The sequence below is a fragment of the Anser anser genome (genome assembly GCF_964211835.1).
Source record: "Anser anser genome assembly, chromosome: Z".
Taxonomy (NCBI): Eukaryota; Metazoa; Chordata; class Aves; order Anseriformes; family Anatidae; genus Anser; species Anser anser.
The window spans coordinates 87,319,857-87,340,739 of NC_139723.1; the positions used below are offsets into that span (position 1 = coordinate 87,319,857).

Below are 20,883 nucleotides of genomic sequence, written 5' to 3' on the forward strand. Positions count from 1 at the left end.
GCAGCGGGATTCATTCAGGAGGGAGTCTGCTTTTCATATAGCACACAACCAAAAGAACTCCATCCCTATTTTGTTATGGGTTACACACATGCCTAGGAATTAATTCAATGATTTCAATTTTTTTTCAATTTCTGGACCCCTAAAACTACCCTGGTGAACACGCTGATCACTTCACGATGAATGCAGTCTGCAGTAGGGTTTTTTGGGGCTTTATTGCTTGAAGTTAATTTTTCGGGAACCCTTAGAAATAGCCCATGGGCCCCAATGAACCTGCCACAAAGGTAGGAGCCCGTGGGCAAAATCTGCAGCTTGGCACCTCCCTGCCCTGCCCTCCCGGGAGCAAAACCCGCTCCAGGGACAGGACCCGCAGCACCGGACCCGACACCGCCGCCTTCTGTGGCTCGCTGCGGGCACGGGCAACCACTGGCCCAGCTGAGGGTGCCCGCAGCAGGGCTCCCCTTTCTGCAGCACCATCGGCACGCTGGCAAAGCTGCAAATACAGCCCCAAAATTAGAAAACGATGCCCAGGACGGGGCTGCGGGCGAGGAGAGGCATCTCTCCCGCTAGGAGCAAGGCGGAAGGCACCCAGATCCACCACCCCAACCCCGGCAGCCTTTTCCCCAGGTGAAAAGAAAATCATTCTGTTAAACAAATCAACTCGTCGGGGATTAGCCAAATTCCGCAAGAGCGCTCTACAAATACAGCAGCGCCTGTGAAGGGTTGTTTCCAAAATAGATCAATACCCAGACAGACAACAATGGATTGCAGCTCCAGATTGCCAGCACTACCAACAGCAGTCTTGAAAGACATCGTTAACCGGCAACCGGCACAAGAGCTCGGCGCCAGCAATGGTCCTGCTGCACCTTTGCAGGAAACGCTTTCTCGCCCGGCGAGATAACCCCAGTTTTAAATCCACCTGGCCGGCTGACGTGCAGATCGACGGCACCGCTGCCTTGGCGCGAAGGGTAAACACGGCAACCCTTCCCAACGCTCCGGCCATCCTGCGAGTTTGCGAAGAAAATCAGGGAGCAGTCTTTGGGAACGGGTAGAAAAACAATCTGCGAGCGCGCTCGCTGCCGGGGAAAGCTCCCCCCAGCAGCGGCAGGTGAAAGGAAAAAGCTCTGCTGGCCAGCCGTACAGGAGCCAGGCACGAAGCCCAAACCCGCAGGTTTGGGGACCCCCGAGCAGCACAAGCGGCGGTGTCGGGGCTGGGCCGGGTCCCGCGGTGCCACCCGGGTGACACAGCAGGGAGCGGAGACCCCTCGGCATCTCCGTGCCGTGAGGGACGGGCAGCTCGTGCGGGAGGGCAGGTGAGGAGGTGTGGTGGTGACTTTTACCTGGCAGCGAACAGTGCAGCCTAAACGCCACCAGGTTAAATTTTTCAAGGGACTCGTTTTAAGTGCCGTTATTCCTTCTGCCTTCCGAGGTACGAGAGGAACTCTCCGGACTGCCTACAGCCCCTGGCAGATGGCACATGCTGTTACATATTAATTTTACACACGCACGTCTTCGGCGGGACGTGTAAAACACACCCGGGCTACGCCGCCTCTCCCCTCCGGTGACCACACCGTGAGCTGGCTTCCACGGGAAACTCATCTGTGCTTCAGCAGCGGGATTTGGCTGGGGTCACCGCACCCAAGGAGGGCCAGCCAAGCCCCCACAGCCCCCTCGGTCCCTTGGCAGAGGGCAGGCGCCTCCAGGACGCGACGCGGGGCCCCGGACAGGGATGTCGTGGGGCGATGCCTCCCCCCGGCAGCCACCGGGAGCCCCAGGAGGTGCAGGCACCTGGCTGCGCTTTATGGGCTTCAGAACAATAGGCTGCCTCGGATTCGCGGCATCAGAAATAATTCCCGCTTCTTGAAATGTAATTTCTTGCCCTTTTTAGTTGCGCTTTGATTGTGTCCACCTCCCTGGTTATCGTTTATCCGGGAGAATTTGGGTACGAGACCTTTAAACCATTACAAACACATCCCCTGCTCCCTATTAAACAATCGCAGATCTGCTATCTCGGCTTATGGGAACTGATCTAAATAACATCGTGATATCAAACACTGAAAACCACAGGCCTGGGGCCACCAGGGCTCTCCTCTTTTCTGGGCCTTCCTAAGACACAAATTGCCAGATCCAAAATGTAGTTTACCATTAGAAGTAAATGTTTGATCTGTAAAGCTTACAAAATGACTTTGTTTATCATAGCAGATGAAAGAAAAAAAAAGGAATAATTTTAAACTCAAAACAAAACTGTTTATATGACAGCTTTTAGTGCTCCATGATTCTGTGCATTTAAGAGAGATTCAAGCAATTAACAGCATAAACTTTCATTACATAGTTCTATTATATATGTTTATGTGACTTAGTTGTTCATCTGTTATTTAAGTGATTTCCTCATTACAATAGCATGGTAAAGATATTTGCTGATCTTGTAGAAAAACGGCAGGCAGTTCACTCGCTCCACTCCTTGGATCTCAAAGCGCGCGCGTTTGAAAGCTTTTATTTTTTTACACCTAGTAGGTAAGTCAAATATCAAAACGATTCTAAATTCGGTAATTATAGAATCGTGGGGGAAAAAATAATTTTTTTTTTTTTAAATCACGAAGTATTTCTGCAGTAGCCAAAAAATAAGTGTAAGTGGTGAAAGGTTAAAATCTGTGGGACCTGGTATTCACGAGGTGCGCAGGCTGGCCCTTATTTATGCCTATTTAATGTTCCTCGGGAATTCAGTCAATAGAAGCCGCGTGACAAGGATCGATATGAATTTGGGAGTGGTGAGAGCACAAACCCTAATGGGAAGAAGCCAAACCATAGCTCACGCTCCCAAATGCCTCTTTTTTTCTGCATCCCTTCCCGAGCGCGTTACACAAGCTTCCTACACCTACCTAATTCCCAGTCAGCCCCAAGTTCACCGGTTTATCAGATACCTCTTTCACAGAGAACTTGTATCCACTGAATCATCTCAAACAGCATTGCTGCTGCTGCTAAATTTGGCTGCGGCAGGCACAAACGTCTCCTCCAAGTGACATTTGGCTGAATCTGGCCCCCGAGCGTTTCAGTCTCCCAGACAGCTAATGTGTACGTTTCTGAATTATTAAATGTATGCGGGAGCCTTGACAAGGTAGACGTCGAGCGATTAGGACAAAAAGTATTTTTAAAGAAGCAACAGTATCCAAGAGGCGTGACTAAACTGCCTCAGACACAGTTATCTTCAGTCGCATCCCCTGCCGCCCTTTCGGAGACGATTTATTCAGGCCCTCTGCCACTAACCAGGGCTACTTCTCCCCCGGCATCAGGAACGAGGGGGAATCATTTCGTCATTTTTTAATTGCCAAGAGAGGAGCCTCGCTTCCAGGTTTAGCACGGAGGTAGCTGACTGCCGGGGCCGTGCTGCTGGCCGGCCTCGGTGGGATGCCCTCGGTTCCCCACCCCGGTCGGGACACAAACACAGAAGGAACCTCTCTCCTTTGTATCTGAGTGTTTAGGTCCCCCCGGGTACACGCGGAGGTGTCTCGGGCCGATTCAAACACCGCCGCCTGGGTCCCATCCTGCCCCAGCCGCCGAGAGGAGGAGAGCAGGATCGGCTCCTCGCGAGTAAACATAGCTGGCAGGGTGGGAGGTAACGAGCATTCTTCTTCTTCTTAATCATAATTACGAAACAGGAGGGATGAGAAACGTGGCCGCGGTCGCCTTCGTGCAGCTCCCTAGCTAAACCCTCGCGCCCTTTCCAGCAGGCGAGGCGCAGCACAGCGCGGCCGGCAGCTCGCGGGGCTCCGCGCCCCGAGCCGGCGCCCGGCCGCCGGCCTCGCTCCCGGCACAGGCGCTGCCAAGGCGAGCCGCCCTCCGGTCACCCACCCGAGCGCCAGAGCCGCGGTTCCTCCGCTTCTTGTCCTTCGGTACCAAAACGCCCGGCGCCGATCCGCAGGCCAAACGTTCCTACCCCTACTGACGCCCGCGGGGCCCCCGCACGCGCGCCGAGGTGCGCCCGCTCCGAGGGGCTACCAAAACATCTCCGGATGAAGATTACGTTTAACTTGGCTTTTTCTCTTGATCGACTGAGAACAGCAAAATGATGTGCCTCTCCCAAAAGGCCACGCTCCGAAAACTGAACCGGACCTAAAGAACCTCTGTTTTGGTATACTTTGCCCGCAGGCACATCGAAAGTAAATAAGGACTTCAAAACCGAGCTGAATTTGCGATTCCCTAGTTTAAGATGTATTAATTTGTAATCACCGTTATCGTAGCGCAGGACGAGCCTTAATCAAACTAATGGCAAAATTAAAAGCAAGTCTTTAAATCCTTTAAACTGACTGCGCTCAGTTCAGTGGTGGCTGTGCTGGCACAGCTTTTCTGTGCGGTAGGAAAGGCCAAGGACAGGAATTCGGGCGTTCCACTGCTACTCCCACCCACACGATATTCAGACGTACACATAGCGGGCAATCTCTAACAGATGCCCAAAAAACTTAGGTAAAATTAAATACTTAAAATAGAAGACGCAGAAACCGAGCCTAATCAGGAAGCTGTGGGCTTTGATGAACAGTTCAAAAACCGAAGCGTGCCGAATGTGACAGACCTAGCGAATTCTTCAGCATCACAATTGCTGAAAATCTGCTTCAAAATCCATTCTCAAATCCAGCCCCAGCGAGCATCTTATTCAGCAATCGCGCCTTATTTTACAATGGCTCACACTTAGGTTACGACAAATGCTTTCAGTGCGGAAGCTCAACTATTCAGAAAATTTTTGAACATCCGGGAAAATTCATTTTATTTTGGCAACTGTCCTAACAACAAAAATAAATAAACCCCTTCGTTCTAAGGGCCGTGCATTGTTCAATTTAAGTAACAGGTATTAAATCACTTTACAAATACAGTATAAATTTGAGGTAACTCCAGGGGAGTTTTCTTAAAAATAATTTCAGTCCCCACCAATTCCCCCTGTTAAGGTCAGAGTCTCTAAGCCAGCATGGCTGAATTGTTTTAGTGCTCTCTGCTGAACACCTGCAAACATCAAACAAAAACTCCTGGTCCTTTACTGGGTTGACAAAAGCCTTTCATGTGAAAAATGCTCCATGGGAATGTCACGGCTGTGGCTCAGGTTACATTCCTTTCTCCCTTGCAGCCCTCACCATTTCTTAACATGGGAAGGAGCCATGTTTGTGAAATTAAAGATTAAAAGGAAATGTGGCTTTACTTTATTTTCATTCACACGTTACAAATCACAATGGAGCATCATATATTAGATGAGTAAAAAGCTATTAAGATGACTTTAAGCATGAAATATTACCACACTTCGTAAAGTACAGTCAGTTTCACTTCGTTGCTTGGGATTACTTTTTGTTGGGGTCCTTTTTTTTTTTTTTTTAAATAAGTGAAGTTTCAGGTTAATGCAGAGGAATGACATCTGTGCTTCCCCGTCACAGTAAATATGATTTTTAGAAGAGGACCACTAAGGGATGGCGAGCTCAAACTTTAGAAGGGCGTCTGTCCAGGAGGATGGACGTGCTGCGCGCCGATTGCTAAAACTCCGGGTTATCAGGATGCATGGCTAGAATAATAACCTCCGTCCACCTATCATTAACGAAGGTACCTTTACACCTTCCATATAGCTGCACAGAGCATCTCTTGAAGCAGTTGTCTGGGCACTGTCATACAAACCCTGAATTTCTCGAGCCCGGGCTCATTAGAGGAACGCACAGCCAGTACCTCTAGGAAGCGAGACCACCGCCCGCAGCTGGCCAGCGGCACCGTGCAGCAGTGGCCACGCTTCTCCCCCACGCGCCTCTACCTTCGGGCCACGCATCCACCCTCTCTCCGAGGATCGGGTCGGGGCGATTCACCGGTACGTGGATTCGGACAACTTTTTGGAAATCACTGACCGCTCACTACAAAAATCCACGTCCGATGCCAAGCACCGGAGATTTACGGAGCAAATTCAAATTGATTTTCCCTCAGATGAGCGTACCCTGTGCTGCACAGCACTGAGCAAACAAGCAGCCAACACACAGAATCCATTCCTTTATCAAACAGGGTACTTCAGCCTCTCCCACCAGAGACTGGTGTGTTTGAGCACACACGAGTTGCCACACGGTGGGAGATTTCAGGTGCTATTTAAGGTGGTCCCTGTCTCAATACTACTAGCTGACTTCAGCTCATTAAATTATTAGTACGTCTAAAATGATGCGTCAAAGTTACTTGAATGCTCTCAGCTTTAGAGACTGTAAAAACCAACACCAGCCCCTCCATTTCACCCACTGCTTGGCTTTGCTCTGTTATTTCTGCTCAAAATGACTTCATAGGTGAGGTCTGCGATGCACTGATTAAATACAGCTATCTAGTTAATTGCTGTTAGACCAAGTGTTAGTTGCTGCATTGGCTGGTATAGAAGCATGGCAAATTGATTTGTCTGGCACAAATACTTTTCACTTGTCTCCAGTGAAAACAAATATAGCAAACATTATAAATTTGCTTAAATCAGGCATCTAAACTATACAATTCAGAAAATGACAAAAAATGGGATTAAAATCTTCAGCTTGTGAGATACGAGGCAAAGTCTATTTGGAAAGTTACTCAAAGCTAACAACAAAATTCTCCAAGTCACTATATTCATAATATAACCAAATTTATGAAAACAAAGCATGCTATTTTGCGAGTCTGGACAGAATAAAATGCCTAAAATGAGTGCCTAATAATTGCAGGTGGCACTTGATACAGTGTCTTAAAACTGTATGTTACAGACTGCCTTCAAATTTGGAAGTCTTTCTTTGGAAATAAAAAGTTAATTAATACAGTGGTGCATTTAATAAAAATGGCTATACTGAGTGCACAGAAGAGGTTCCTTTAATTGAGCACAAACTGCAAATACCAGGCATGAAACTATACGCAATGACGTGTTTGTAGCTAGATATCCACTGGCAGTTTGCAGTGAAGACTTGTCCAAATTTACCATCTGATTTAGAACAGTACTCGGAGTATAACAATACTACGTACAGTGTGCTGGTATGTGTAATTGCCTGGGCTTTTAACACACTGCAACTCCCCACCCGGAGATGCATTTGTGTCCTGTCCAAAACCCCACATCCACAACGCAGGGAGCCCTCTTAAAGGAACTTAATAGAAGAGTAAGGAAATTTCAAACGCGTAAGTATCCTCGCTAGTTTTACTTCTAATTTGTCAGGCATATAAAAGCCTCTATATAAAACTTCGGTTGCCAGACAATTATTGCACACACATGTTCTACCGCAAAGAACTCGGATATTTCTTTTGTCATCAGACAGGACTCCTGCTTTTAGGGAACGCAGGAGTTGCCCATGCAGTCCCACTGCAGCCAAATAAACAAACACACACACAAACAAACAAATCCTCCAGTGAAATTTCAGGGACTCGTCAAAAGCAGTCAAATATTTGGAAAGAAAACGCCTTACTTTCGATCAAGAAACTAGCCTGGAGATTTTAATTCAACGAAAAATATTTTGTCAGCAAGCCCCGATCTCTGATACTAAAGAGTGCTTTTCCTGGAAGGGCTTGGTGTTTATACTCGGATACTTGCTCATTTATTTATTTAATTTAGGCAGCCTTCCTTCTTATTCGCAAAATTAATTCTCACACGAGATGTTTTGATCATCGTTTCTCACATAGAAAAGATAGCGTCTCAAATTGTAAATCAAAATCTCCAATGCTAAATTAAAATTTAAAAAAAAGGAAAAATATTTAAACTAGCCCACCTCGAAGAATTACACAGAGGGAAAGTTTTTTAAAAAAAATCATAAATGTCTGGAAATATTGTGAAAACGCCCCAGCCTTGTGGAAATAGCAATAACAACAATAATAATAGTAATAATAACAACAGCCAGCACTTAGGAATAATTCCGCTCAAATCTGAATGAATCTGCTCCCCAGCAGAGATTAACACGACCACAACAAAGGTAATGCCTATGGATAAATATCTAAGAGCATTTCGACTACGCACTGAACAAAAACGTTACATACTTGAGCCAGTAAAATGTCCACTTGCCAAGGAAGTTGGTCCATTTTTGCCACTGCTCACAGGAGGTGAAAACATCTAAAAAAAAAAAACAAAAAACAAAAAACAAAGAGACATTACTAGTGGGAAAGAAGCGGCTCCTGGTCCACCGTTAGCCAAAAGTTCCTTCCACGCTCGCTGTGAACTCTGCTCGCAGTTTGCCTGATGCGAGGCATCGTCCCCCACAGACCCGAGAGCGAGCTCGGTATTTCTTACAGCCCCCCCGGCCCCTCACCACCGCCGGCAGCACGTTTCGGTCGGGCTCATTAGCTCCCCGGACAATATCTGCCCCCCGACCATTCGGGAGCCCCCCGTGCCCCCGCAGGGCTGGCCGCAGTCGGGAGCGGGGCTCGCTCCCCTCTCCTGCTCGCTCGTTGACAAAGGCGAAAAAAAAGTTTGTTGGTCGAAACCTTGGCCATAAAGGTCGCAACGTCCATTTCCAGCCCGCTTTAGGGTTTGCCTGTCATCTGTGCACCCAAATAATAATAATGCAAAGTGCCACCTGCCCTAAATTCTCATTTCGTCTCTAACACGAGAGCGGTTTGAGGCGAGCCTCTCTCCCTCTCCCCCTCTCCCCCTCTCTCTCTCACCCTCTCTCTCGCTAGCATTTATTTCGACCCTAATTGGTTTCTCTCTTCTTCGACGTGTCTAGTGGATAATACGCACCTTCCCTGAGTCAGAGCCTGCAAAAAGCGAAGGAACAAATGGAAAAAGTGCAACAAGCAAAGAGGGGGCTGCGAAGCTGCCTCAGGCTACGTTTCCTGGCCAAACTTCCCAAAGCCATTCCTCCAAAGCAAAGTCTGGAGCAGCAGCAGCAGCAGCAGCAGCAGCAGCAAAAGCCTGGAGCAGCCTCATTTACAAGGTGCTTCGGAGTTTTGCGGGGGGTTCATCTCGAGCCACACACGCATCTCCCAGCAAGCCGGTTCCCCCCCCCCCCAAATAAATAAATAAATGGAGAGCTGCTCCTGCCATACCGGGGGGAAGGGAGGGGAAGGGGAGAGGAAGGAAGGGGCCGGGGGGAGGGGAGCCGAGCCTCGAGGAGCCAGACAAGTGCACGGGGCCGGGCCCGCTCGGCCCGGCCGGGAGCAGCCGCCGAGAGCCCGGGGAGGGCCCGGGGAGGGCCCGGGGGGAGCCGGGCCGGGGGCTCCGGGGCGGCTGCAGGCAGGGCAGGTCCGGGGCCAAACTTTCAACTGAGACGCTCATGGATTTCTTTGCACTTTCCGCGGGCCAAAAAACGAAACAAGGGAAGAACCGCACGGAGGATGGAAGGCGCTCGCCGGGCATCGAGCAGCTCATGTGCCGGGCACGCCGGCCGAGGCGAAGCACGGCCCAAGCGCTCCGTGCCGGGACCGGCTCCGGGCGGCAAACGGGCGCTTTTGGGGGCGTCTCTTTCGGCAAAAAAATGATTTTAGGCATCCGAGACATTAAAATAAGCTGCGCACACGACTGCATCTCCCATCACATACAATAAGAAATAAGAAAAAACAAGGCTCTAATTTTTTGGTTTTTTTTTTTTCTTTCTTTTCTAAGCAAAAAAAAAAAGATATTTAGCATGGTTCTAGCTGCTGATTAAAAATTACCCAATGTACTCAGATCGCAGTTTGGTTTGGTTTTTGCTTTTTTTTTTCCAGTTTAACAGATCAGCTAGAAGATATTTTTTTTTTACAGCTGTTGTTAATTTCCACCGTTGTTTCTTACCGCACTGAAATCCAGTAAATCACTCAGTTCTTTGTCCGTCCCTAAGGCAGCCATTCGCTGTTGGTGATGCATTTTAGCAAAATCACACAAACCTAGAAACATGGAAATAACCGCAATCAGAAACCCAGTCCCGAGCCTTGCAGGAAACACAAGCGGGTTGTTCAGGGGGTGGGGGGTCGGGGGGTGGGTAGCTGAGGAGAAGGGAGGGAAAAAAAAAAGATGGAGGGGCAGCAAAAACAACAACAACAACAACCAAAAAAAAAAAAAAGAGAAAAGGCGATATTGTATTTCCAAAGAGGCGATCGAAACCCGGTAACATCCACTCTAAACCCAAATCCGGAGGAGGAAAAAAAAGAGAAAGCCTCGCTCCCGGAGCATCATTTATGCAACAGGAGGTTCAGCGAGGAATGAATGAGGATCCCAGAGAAGAAACTACAGCCATCCGCTCCCAACTTTTTCCCTTCTCCTTCTTCCACGCAAAGTAGCGTTTAAAGGCAAGAAACGGAAAAACAGCGGTTAAAAAAATAATAATAATAATAAAAAGCAATAGATGCGAAGTCGCAGGCTACGGAGGCGCCGGTGCGGAGGGACGCGGGGCGGGGGTGGCGGGGCCGGGAGGGAAGCGGCGAGCGGAGAGCCCTTGACAATTAGCCCCAATTTCTAATTAGTGCCGAGACGGGTGGTTAATAACAACGACCGAGGAGCGGCGGCTCGGGCCTGTGCGAAGTCATCAGTTCCCTCCGAGCGCCCGGGGGGGAGGGGAAGGCAGCGCAGGGAAGGGAAGGGAAGGGACGAGCGGGGAGGGCAGGCGAGGCAGGAAGGGAAGGGAAGGGAGGGAAGGAAGGGAAGGGAAGGGAGGCAGGGAAGGGGCGCGGAGCCCGGCGCAGCGGCCGCCTCCCGCCCCGCGGCCCCTCCGAGCTCCGCGGGGTCGCCGCCGCCCCGCGCCCGGCCCCGCGCCCCCCGCTCCCGGCACGGCCCCGCTCGGCCCCGAACGGCCCGGCCCGGCCCGGCGCTGGGCGCCGCCTCCCTACCCGCAGATCATGGAGCTGCAGATCCCGGCGAGCCGCCGACTGCCGCCCGCGCCGCACTTTTGCACGGATTAGACTTTAAATTTCCCCAGCTCGCACACATACACATGGCAAAGCAAGTTTATACGAGGCTGCACGTACACGTGATGCGGGGACTTTGCCAAGAGGAACAATATTTTTCCCCTCGTATTATCCAGTCCGTTGTTTGTTGGTTTTTTTTTTTTATATATATATATATATTCTCTCTTTGTTTTGGTTTGCTTGTGCCCCCCCCCCTCCTCCCCCCCCCCCCGTGCCTCCAGCTAAATTTCCGAAGCGAGGTCTTCTCGATTTACGGGGAGCATCGCTGCAAAAAAACTTTTGCAAACCCGACCGTTTCCTTCGCTTTCCGCTCAAGTTTCTGGGGACGCTGCCAGCCCCCCCCATCCTACCCCACCCCCCCATACTTTTTATTTTACATTTCGCTAGCGCAGGCCCGGCCGCGCTCCCCCGAAACGAGTCCGACTTCGGTTTTTCCAGTAGGAAAGAGAAAGCAGCGAGCCGTCGCGCCCAGCGTTTGCACCCCGGTGTGCATCTCGCCCAGGGAATTACGCCGTGGCCAGAGCCCGGAGGAGATTCGGCCACACGATCCCGCGTGCACACACGCCGTGCGGCTCGCCCTTCGCATTTACACGCCGTGGAAGTTTGCACCTCTCTTTAAACAACGCAGCGGGAGCGACAATTTATATATAAAAAAAAAGAGAAAAAGAAAAAAAAAAAAACAACACGAGTTACTCTAACAGCAAATTGTAACTTTACCTTAAATGGCCACAAATATGTTCACAATATTCCAAGGGAGAAAAAAAGAAAAAATTTTGTAAAAAAAAAAAAAAAAAAAGGAATCTTCTGCCAAAGTGCTTTATTATCTCACACGTGTGTGACCCTCCGAAACCACGAAGAAGTACTGGGGGGGGGGTCAGTGCTGCTCCGGGTACTCCACAGCTTTACAGGCACCCTACACCTGGCTTTGTTGGGTTTTTGGGTTACCGACCGCCAACCGCTCCCCCACCCGGCCAGCCGAAACACCAGCCAGCCGGAAAAAAAAAAATAAAATACAAAATTTCAAAAAAAAAAAAAAGGTAAAAAAAAAAAAAGGTAAAAAAAAAAAAGGTAAAAAAAAAAAAAGGGTAAAAAAAAAATTAAAAGTCCAGCAACTTTTGCCCCTATTGTTTTTACAGACACATGGTGACTGACAAGCCGCTCGCACCGTGGTGGCTCTGGGACTTTCACCCCCTCCGTCCTTCCTTAAAAAAACAAAAAAAAAACCACGACCCCCCCCACCCACCCCCCCCCAACACACACACAGAGAGAGAGAGGGAGCGGAGCGGAGCAGCCGGTCCCAAAGTTGTCGTTGCAAGTTTACAGCGCTCTCCTCCTCACCACCGCGGCCTCCCCCGCGGAGCCGCGGCTAATGGCACGTTTCCCCGGGAGCCCCATCGCGAGCCGCTCACATCCGGGCAATGCCCCGCGCCTTATAAGCGCCGCGCCGCCGCTCGCAGACAATGACGAGGGAAGGAAGGGAGGGAGGCGAGGCGGGCGGGCCGGCGCGGGGCGCCGCGCACAAGATGGAGGGGCCCCGCCGCTCCCCCCCCCCCCCCTCCCGCCCCGCACGCCCCCTGCGAGCCGCAGCGCCCGGCCCCGGGGTGGCGGCGGGGGTCTGGGGGGTCTTGGGGGGGTGGGGGGGTGAGGCGAGAAACGTGGGGTTTTGTTGTGAGGGATGGATGGGGGGGGGGCTGAGCACATGGTGCTCCAATAGGTCCTGGGGGTGGGAGTGCGTGGGAAGGGGGGGGGAGGGCGGGAGGAGGTGCTGGGGACAGGCTGCGGTGGGTGGGAGAGGAGAGGTGGACGCGCTGCACTGCTTATCAGGAGGGACGAGAAGTGGGGCACCCGTCTGGGCGGTTGGGCTGCGGACCCCAACTCTTCCTGCTCAGCTCACCGGGGGGTGGGTGAGAGACCCTCAGTGATGAGCGAGAGTCTCCCCGCACCCACGTTTCTCTGCTGGGCCCGCGGATGGAAGGCCAAACCTGCCAGCAGCAGTGGAAGAGAAAGGATGGCACAATCCGAGCCTTTTAGCCAGGGTATGGGACTGGGGAGGCTGTCCTGGCCCCAGGAGGTGAAACGTGCCCAACACTGCTGCCCATCACCACCATGACAGTGAGAAACAACTTTGTGTCACCGCAGACCTGTCATCCTCCCGGGCCTGCACTAACCACATACCTAGATGCAAATGGCACCCGTGCACCAAGGGATGATGTCTTCCCCCTCCCGGGACAGCTCTGGCATTGCAGTGTGACCCGGCTTGTCCAGGTGCACCCCACTGCGAAACCCCTGGCTCTTGAGATCCTGGGCATTGTTTTCATAAGTCTGTAGCTTCCCCCCAAAGTGTCCACCATGCACATGCTCCAGCACACTCAGCAGTTGTTCCTGCATACAGACGTGGTCACTGGCACCCCACAGAGAACAGGTGAGGGAAGAGCAGAAAGCACGTGGGAGATAAGGGCCTCCTCTTAGGGCAGCGGGTGCAGACATACATGATGCAAAAATACCTGGTCACTGACAACTGTAAAAACTTCACCACTGAACGCTGGTCGCCCTCAGCCGTGCTCCACAAGCAGGGTGTCAACGCAGAGGCTTTCCCACAGCAGTGTCAACAAGGCGGTGTTCGGGCCTGCCCTCGAAGCAAGTGAGGAACAGGGGTGCTCACAGGGCCGCATGGGGCCGGCGATGCCCCTGGAGGTGCTCCCTGGGCTCGGCCTGGATGTGAGGAGACCGGGCCCAGGCACGGGGTGTGCCCCCTCTCAGCTGGAAGGTGTCTGTGTTCTCGAGTCAGAGCGGCCCATACCCTGCTGCGGTACTCTCAGGAGCCCCCAGGCCGCCACAGCCCCGTTTCTCATGGGATGTAATACTTCAGAGAGCGCTCACCCGCTCCTCGTGCATCCAGCTGAGCTGCTGGCCCCATGGAAGTCAAGCTGAAGTCCCAGATAACATCCCTAATGCCTTCCCTTCTGTTCCTAGTGGGTGCTGAGCAGAGCTTCATGTTCAGTGCCTCCAACAACTCCATCGCACGCTGCATGCAGGTCAAGGATGCCCTTCTCTGTACTGCTTGAGCACATGTTGCCATGACATTGCTGGTGCTGTGGGCTACCGAGAGCCGGTTTCAGAGCAGCTTCGCAAAGCTGTTGTGTGTCCTGCCCGTAGGGGAGAGGGGCACAGGCATCCTCCCAGGAGGAGGTGGCACCCGCTGCCATGAGGGCTCCGTTTTCGGGCCCAGCCGTGACGTTTGGAAGAGGAACCTGTTCAAAGGGCCTAGCACCTGGTATGGTGCCAGAATATGTAAAGTGGGTGACGCTGCATGGGACGGTATTCACAGGGCCATGATGGGCTCTGCAGGTGTTAGCCATCCAGGAGTAGGGGCACACTGGGATGACAAAAGAAGTCCGTGGCAGAGATAATGTGGGCAGTCAGGATTTTGGCCTCAGGGGACTGATGGGAACATTTAAGGGCAGTGTACGCAGCCATTATGACTTAGTGCTTTTAGCATATCAGCTTCAATTTGTCTTCAACGACTGCCTAAGTGACCGGAATACTGAGTTAAGTGAGCGTCACACCGAGACTGCTCCTGAGCACAACTGTTCACGGGGACCTGGTGTGTACTGCATCCCTGCTCCTGCCGTGGACATTGCTCTGAACAAATTGTGGCAGAACGAGTGGGTGCCAGGGAGCAACACGGGCACAGTGCCCCACGGGGAAAGGCAGAGCTGGGTGGGGTGCAGCCCCCCGGTCCCCACGCAGATGCTGACACAAAGTCCCGTGGCCCCTCAGGGATGCGGTCCCGTGTCCCCAGCTCAGACAATGGCACGTAGTCCCATGGCCCCCAGAGCGGATGATGGGGCGCAGTCGCACAGCCCTGGCAGGTAGGCCGAGCAGCTGACAGGCACGGCATCACCATCACCATCAGCGCGGTGGTTGCCAGATGAAGGTCGGCACCAGGGGAGGCCTGAGGGCACCCAAGAAAATCTGTGAGCACGGGGGGCTTGTGCCCCCACGTCTGCTGTGCCCAACAGAGCATCTGGCACCCAGCAGCCCCCGCAAGGGGATGGATGAGGGCTTTCAGGGGGTGAAAGGTGGGGAAACCAGCAGGAACGGAGCGGCTCTGCCTGGAGGTGACGCAGATGCAGGAGGGGGAAGGTTTGGGCGGGGGGGTCCTCGTTTCCCATATCCCTGAGGTGGGTGTCACAGGGCCTGGCAGCCTGGTAGGACTCAAAGCACAGTCATTTCCCTGTATTATTAGAGCTCTTTTATCTGTGAGTTATTCCGGTGGCACCAACAATAGCCTTAGCAGTATACATGGTACAAAGAAAAGACAGTTCCAGTGCCAAAACGCTTATTGTTTAAAATGCAGATTTCTTTTTTTCCAAAGTAAATCAATACAGAGAAAACTGGATGAAAAAATGGTGTGAGCCCACAGAGGAGAGGCACATTTACTTTATTATTTAACCTGGGATCTCCAGATACCACTGACAAACTGAAGCACCAGTAGAGATCAGCCTTGGAGCAGTTCTGCCAACCTGGACAAGGTTCATTCCCCCTGGACAGGAAGGAGCAGGACAACGAGTGCTGCTAACGCTGACGGTCCCCTCGGTGCTGCTCACTGCTTGCCGTGACGCTGGCCTTTCTCAGCTGAAGGGTTTCATAAACCCTCCCACGGGACAATTTCCCCCCTGGAGCAGCAGGGAAACCCCCCAGATTATACGCCTGCATGGCAGGCGGGGTTGTCCAGGTCCCATTTTGTAATTTCCGAATGCTTCACTGGTATAATTCCTGTCTGCTGTGCTTACATATCTCAGTGCAGTGTGTACCTTATTTAAGATTGCCGCATTTCCTGGCCTGCTGCTGCTCTTCATCATGATTATACTGGGCATGTCATTTCAGTGTTTCAGAAGCAAGAAATTGTTAATATAATAATTAGGGATGTAAATTGCACCTGATTTGTGCCTGGCCTGTTCAGATATCAACCATGTTTTAGTTCTGGATGAATCAAGTCATAATTAAATCCATTTTTAATATTAGCAATAACTGAAACATTGGTTGTATTAAAGTAATATAAAAATGCGGTACTTTCAGGGAAAATAGAGGTAAATATAATTATTCACCTCACAACAGTGAAATATTCATAGAACACAAAATGTAAATTCACGGTGACATGTACGACTTCACACATAGTAACACAAGTGCAGCTAGTTTCTGTAGCAAGACCCTGTCTTTCTGGAGTACACTAGGTTGGCAGACTGAAAATTAATGCAGAAGCTACGCGTAATAATAGGCTTTGGGTTTTTGCTTTTAAATTAAATAGGCAAAAGAATAACACAACTGCCATACTGGCCCCAGTATTATTTATTTTGAGATTTTAATCCACTGTATTTTATACTGTCCCCATATGTTCAGTTTTCAACGTGCCACAGAATTTTGTATCGACAATTCACAAGTGCAGATGTTGTTGCGGACCGGCAGGAGCTATTGGCAGTTGGGTCTTTTCCCACCTCTGAAGACATGTGAAGCAATTTGGATCCATGCAACGCTAGCTGAATTGCGCTGTTAACATGATAAGCGGTGTTACAAGTAAGAGCATTAGACAAAAATTCACATCTTTAGGTTCCCGAATGTGTCTGTTAACTATATGTCTCCAAAGAAATTTTTTCACCCTGTCTGCAGACTTTAATAGCACAACAGCAAAGTACTAGACTGCGTTTTGTTCAAGTTTGGGACTATGATTGTGCCCTTTTTCATTGCTATAAAAATCCAGCAAAATCTGGCCGTATCATAAGCCTGCGAAAAGTTGAGTGTGCACATGTTCGGTAGATATTCTCTGTGCATTTGCAGATACACTCTTTGGAAATTTTACCGGGGTGTTTTGAAAATAGACCTATTAATGTTATGAAGCGTTGTGTTGCCACAACAACTGGTGCCGTGGCAGAACCCAAGTGGAAATTGCTGATGCTGGAGCCGTGGCATGCCCAGCCTGCACGCCACGCCATCCGCGCGAGCGAGGATGACAAAACAAGTGGCGGGATGGCAGTTTGCTCGGCGAGCACCATGCACGGGACCAAGCAGGGGCCCTCTGGAAAAAATGGCAAGCGAGGAGGTAATTAACGCCTGCCTCAGCAATTTATGCTGAGGAAGCTGGCGGCTGCTGCGGCGTTGCAGCGTTGCTCTCCTGCCTGATGCCACCAGTGGGATCCAGGGCAGGAGGGGACCGAGCCTGCCGCTTGGCCAGTTCCTCGCGTGACGGCTCTGCGTGAGCCGCGTTGGAGCCAGGACAACAGTTATGACAGAGGACTTTTCTGAGCTTTTTTTCTGGTGAGTCATTTTTAGAGGAACAAGGCTGAAACCACAACATTACTGCTAATGACTCCTTCCCTGGGTGTGGCCTTCCTTTGCTTGGGTATGTTTCAAGTAATGTGTGGTGAGAGGTAGTTTTCAAAAACTGGGTATTTTTTTGGCACTGAATCTAGAACACAGCCGTGTTCTGCCCAGAGATAACACCTTGCAGTTGGTTCCCCCCACCCTTCACTTATTTACCGTTTAAGACTGAAAATAGACAGAGGACTACGGACCACACGCTCCTATAAAATACTACATTTCACGTTACTCATGATGGTGCTTCTGATATTGAGCGCTAAACCCCCAGAATCAAAAAGCAAGCCAGTAGTTTTCACCAGGTTAGGAATAAGCAGATAAGACCTGGTGAGGTTTTTTTTCAAAATACCCTAATGCCAGGATGCCCAGCCTGTGCTCTGCAAAGCTGCTCTGATACAAACTCACCGCCCCTGTGTAACCACGATGAAGGTTCATGGAAGTGTCAGCAAGCCAGCAGTAATAAATTTAGGGACCCTTCACCAGAGCAAAGTCCAGGTATTGTGGAACATTCTGAGGAAAAACCTTCCGAGTTTCTATTACAGACAGAGATGGTAGTGACATGTATTTTTAGGCTGCATAACACATGCCTGTGAGAAAGTTACTACTGGCCTTTTTTTGGGAGAAAACCTAACACCCTCGACGTTTGAGATGTGTCAGGATTCACGTTGGGTGAATTATAAACTGGTAAAAATTGTTATTTCTCTTCTTTCACTTGGAGCTGCTTAAAGACACGAGGATGTTCTCAGTACCCACAGTACTTCAGAGCTGGGGAGCAGAACCTCAGCGGGGAGACCGCAGCAAGGAGGTGGAGCAGAGAGGAGAGGGGACCAAGCTCAGAAGACCTCAGAGCCACTGCTCAGACCCTGCCGGCATCTCACGAAGGAGGAACTTCTCAACACCAAACTACACCAAACTGGATGCTTCTTAAAGCAACTTTCCCCCCTTAAAAAGTGGAAAAATGAAGCACAGAAAATGCTTATCATTTCCATGCAACCTCTTCTATAATTCTTTGTGTTTCTTTGTTATCCTCTGCTTCATTCTCTGAAAACAATGCAAAAGACAGGGGGACAGAATAAGGTTGAGGTACTTGAGTTTGCGACATCAGTAAATATTTCTATGGCTTAATTATATAGCTGTTTTTTTCTGTAGTTTGTGGTTTATTTTACAATTATAGAAAAATGTGGGAGTCTCTTTTATTTCACAAGTATATGAGGGTTAATTCACATTTCCAAGGAACCTTGAATCCATAGTACACTGTGTAATCAGTAAGTATTTTTAGAGGTTAAATCCCGTAGTCATTGTAGCAAAATTCTCAGTAGAATGAATGGGAGGTTTAAGTAAGGGCTGAAAACTTTCACTTCTGCAGGAAAAGAAAGAAGAAATTTCCCAAGAACCTCAAAATCCTTGCTGCAAACCTTAGTCTGAGGAAGTGAACTGGAGGAAGATGACTGGCCTTAGAAGATCGAAATGCTTTCTCTGGTGTCTTCAGGAGCGTTTGAATTGTCACATAGTGGTCCTATTCACTGTGCTCTTGTCACAACCGTTTCCCTTTTCAAAGATGCAGAGAATATGTTGTCAGTAGAGAGGCATTCCTGGAAGTGAGGGTGAGACTGCTTGATACGTCCTGAAGGATGTGTCCAAGTCCTGTGAGATACGTGGTTAAATCATTTTACATATCTACTGTTGATTTTGGTGGGATTAAAGAGGTACGTAAAAAAAAAAAATATATCCTATCTGGATGTCAGATGAAAAGCCTGTGAGCCAGTGAGAAAACCACTTCATTGCTGGGCGAGCGAGGACATTCCCCCTCCATCACCTGGGACCTCTAGTATTTCACTGTAAGTTTTGTGACACTTCAGCACCGTTGACATTTCTTTGTCTTTCCCTTAACGTTACTCTGCTCCTTATTTGCAGTTGCAATGTATTAGTTTTCCATATGTATTTATCAACGTGTTTCTTCAACACGAACTGCTCCACTTTTCTTCGGTACCTTTCCACATATTCCACTCCCTGCTCAAACATGATTTACTCCTTCCAAAAAAAAAAAAAAAAAGTGTACTTGAATTTTGGATAGTGATTAGAGATCGGGTTTAAAAGTATGGTAATAAAACATTTGTCAAGGTCTGCCCTTATGTCTTGTAAGCTAAAGGTTTCGTAGATCTTCCTCAAGTCTAACAGAGCACAGAAGAGCCCAGGGCCTCCGAGCAGAGAAGGGTGTACAAGTCAGCGTGGCATTGCCAGGAATTTTGGAAAACATCATCACTACGGAAAGTTCAAGATAATTGCAGAATCCTTTGACGGCATTTTCTGTCACAGGAGATCTTCACGGTGATACGTGGTCTGATGGCTGAAAAATACGAATGTCAGGAATATAGTGCAAAATCTGGGTATTGTGGTCCGATCAAGAGCAATAGGAATATCGTAGGATTCTGTGTTTTCCTGAGAGGAAGGTACAAAGGGGAAATATAACCAAACCAACCTAATTTTTATTTAACTCTGCTAACTGAAGTTCTGAGTGTAGAGTCAGAATTACAGTTGTGAGATGTGCAGCCTGTTTTCCACTGACACGCAACAAGTTGTAGTTGAGCTCTTAATCGGCTCCAAATTTTTTCTTTCTGCAAAACAACATCATCTTATGGCAACAAGTAGTTGAGGGTATCATCTCTGGATGCAACCAGCATCAGGAGCAGGCAGTGTGTAATAACAGTGTCTGTTTTAGGGAAGGCGTTTCAGAGACCGCTTATTCCCTTGCTTGTAGGACTGTAAATTCCTTGACCACTGGGATCTGTGTTGCCGTCGTGTCCAGCTGTTACCAGCAGCCAGTGGTTTTCCTAGCACTCCTTTGAAGCCCAGAAAATCCAGAGGTTGTGATTGCTGTGATACCAGCACCTTATCAGCTCTGGCCTTTCTGCAGGCGGAATTCTGACGTTTTGCAGTCCCTGGGTAATTATAGCTTGGCGTCCCATTGCACAGGAACACAGAAACAAAAATTGTGCCTTCACCCTTCTTCTATTCTCAAATACAACCAGTTTTGGAACTGATGGTTCGAGGGTACGGAGGGAAATTCTGAGAGAACAGTTTCCTGCTGTCTGAGGTCTTATGCTAGGATTCATATAAGTAGGAAAAGTTGTATTTTTTGAGCCAAAATCTGGTAGGTATGCACTGTGAAGTTGAGGATAAGTAGTATATTTTAGTAAACATATATCCAGTAGAGTTTCGTTTCCACAGAAGCAGAGGCACCGAATCAATACCTAATATAACTTCACTAGTTTCAGTACAGTTTAACTGAGAGTAGGTTTCATCTATTGCCTCAAAAATATTTGTTCTTGGATTTCCATGGAAAGATAATATAGGAAGGAGAAAAATATTCTCCTGTACTTGTGTGAATTTCTATTAAAATTTGGTTTACTTTCTTATTCCCTAGCGGAAGCGTGTGTTTGATTTCAATTAAAACGAAATGTCATCATTTTAGGACATCCTGCATCGTTTTAGCGGATATGCATTGCATTAGTCCATTAGGGAGAAGAGGTGGATTTGGAACAAGGCCAGCAGGTACACAGGATGCTTCGCTTTCACGGTGAAAACCTTTGGGCTCAGGTATCCGCCCGGCACCGTGTTCAGCTGAGCTCAGCAGGGGCAGAGGATTCCTCTCGCCTGCCGTGCTTTGTAGTTGCAGGTGTTTAGGGGAGT

At 49.5% G+C, this 20,883-nt stretch overlaps 1 protein-coding gene and 1 long non-coding RNA gene across 36 annotated transcripts in view; one reads left to right on the plus strand and one right to left on the minus strand.

Annotated features, from left to right (window-relative positions):
- Window positions 1-12,282, minus strand: part of LOC310889247 (transcription factor 4) — a 211,733-nt gene extending 199,451 nt beyond the window's left edge. For 5 of the 35 annotated variants that reach the window (XM_083816464.1, XM_083816449.1, XM_083816451.1 and 2 more), the window contains exons 1-3: window positions 10,407-10,666; window positions 9,710-9,801; window positions 7,978-8,050 (exon numbers count right to left, since the gene is read on the minus strand). In XM_083816464.1, coding sequence (XP_083672590.1) covers window positions 7,978-8,050; window positions 9,710-9,801; window positions 10,407-10,440 — 199 coding nt within the window. In that variant the 5' untranslated portion in view covers window positions 10,441-10,666. Of the gene's footprint in view, window positions 1-7,977; window positions 8,051-8,421; window positions 8,959-9,709; window positions 9,802-10,406; window positions 10,668-10,740; window positions 10,936-11,195; window positions 11,305-11,535; window positions 12,037-12,078 lie in introns of those variants that run through there. The other 30 variants (XM_083816457.1, XM_083816456.1, XM_083816439.1 and 27 more) reach the window with 19 other exon arrangements.
- LOC310889250 lies at window positions 9,808-11,921 on the plus strand. Its single transcript, XR_014576477.1, has 2 exons — window positions 9,808-10,203; window positions 11,260-11,921. It is a non-coding gene; the product is annotated as an uncharacterized lncRNA (long non-coding RNA).
- Window positions 12,283-20,883: the final 8,601 nt, after the last annotated feature.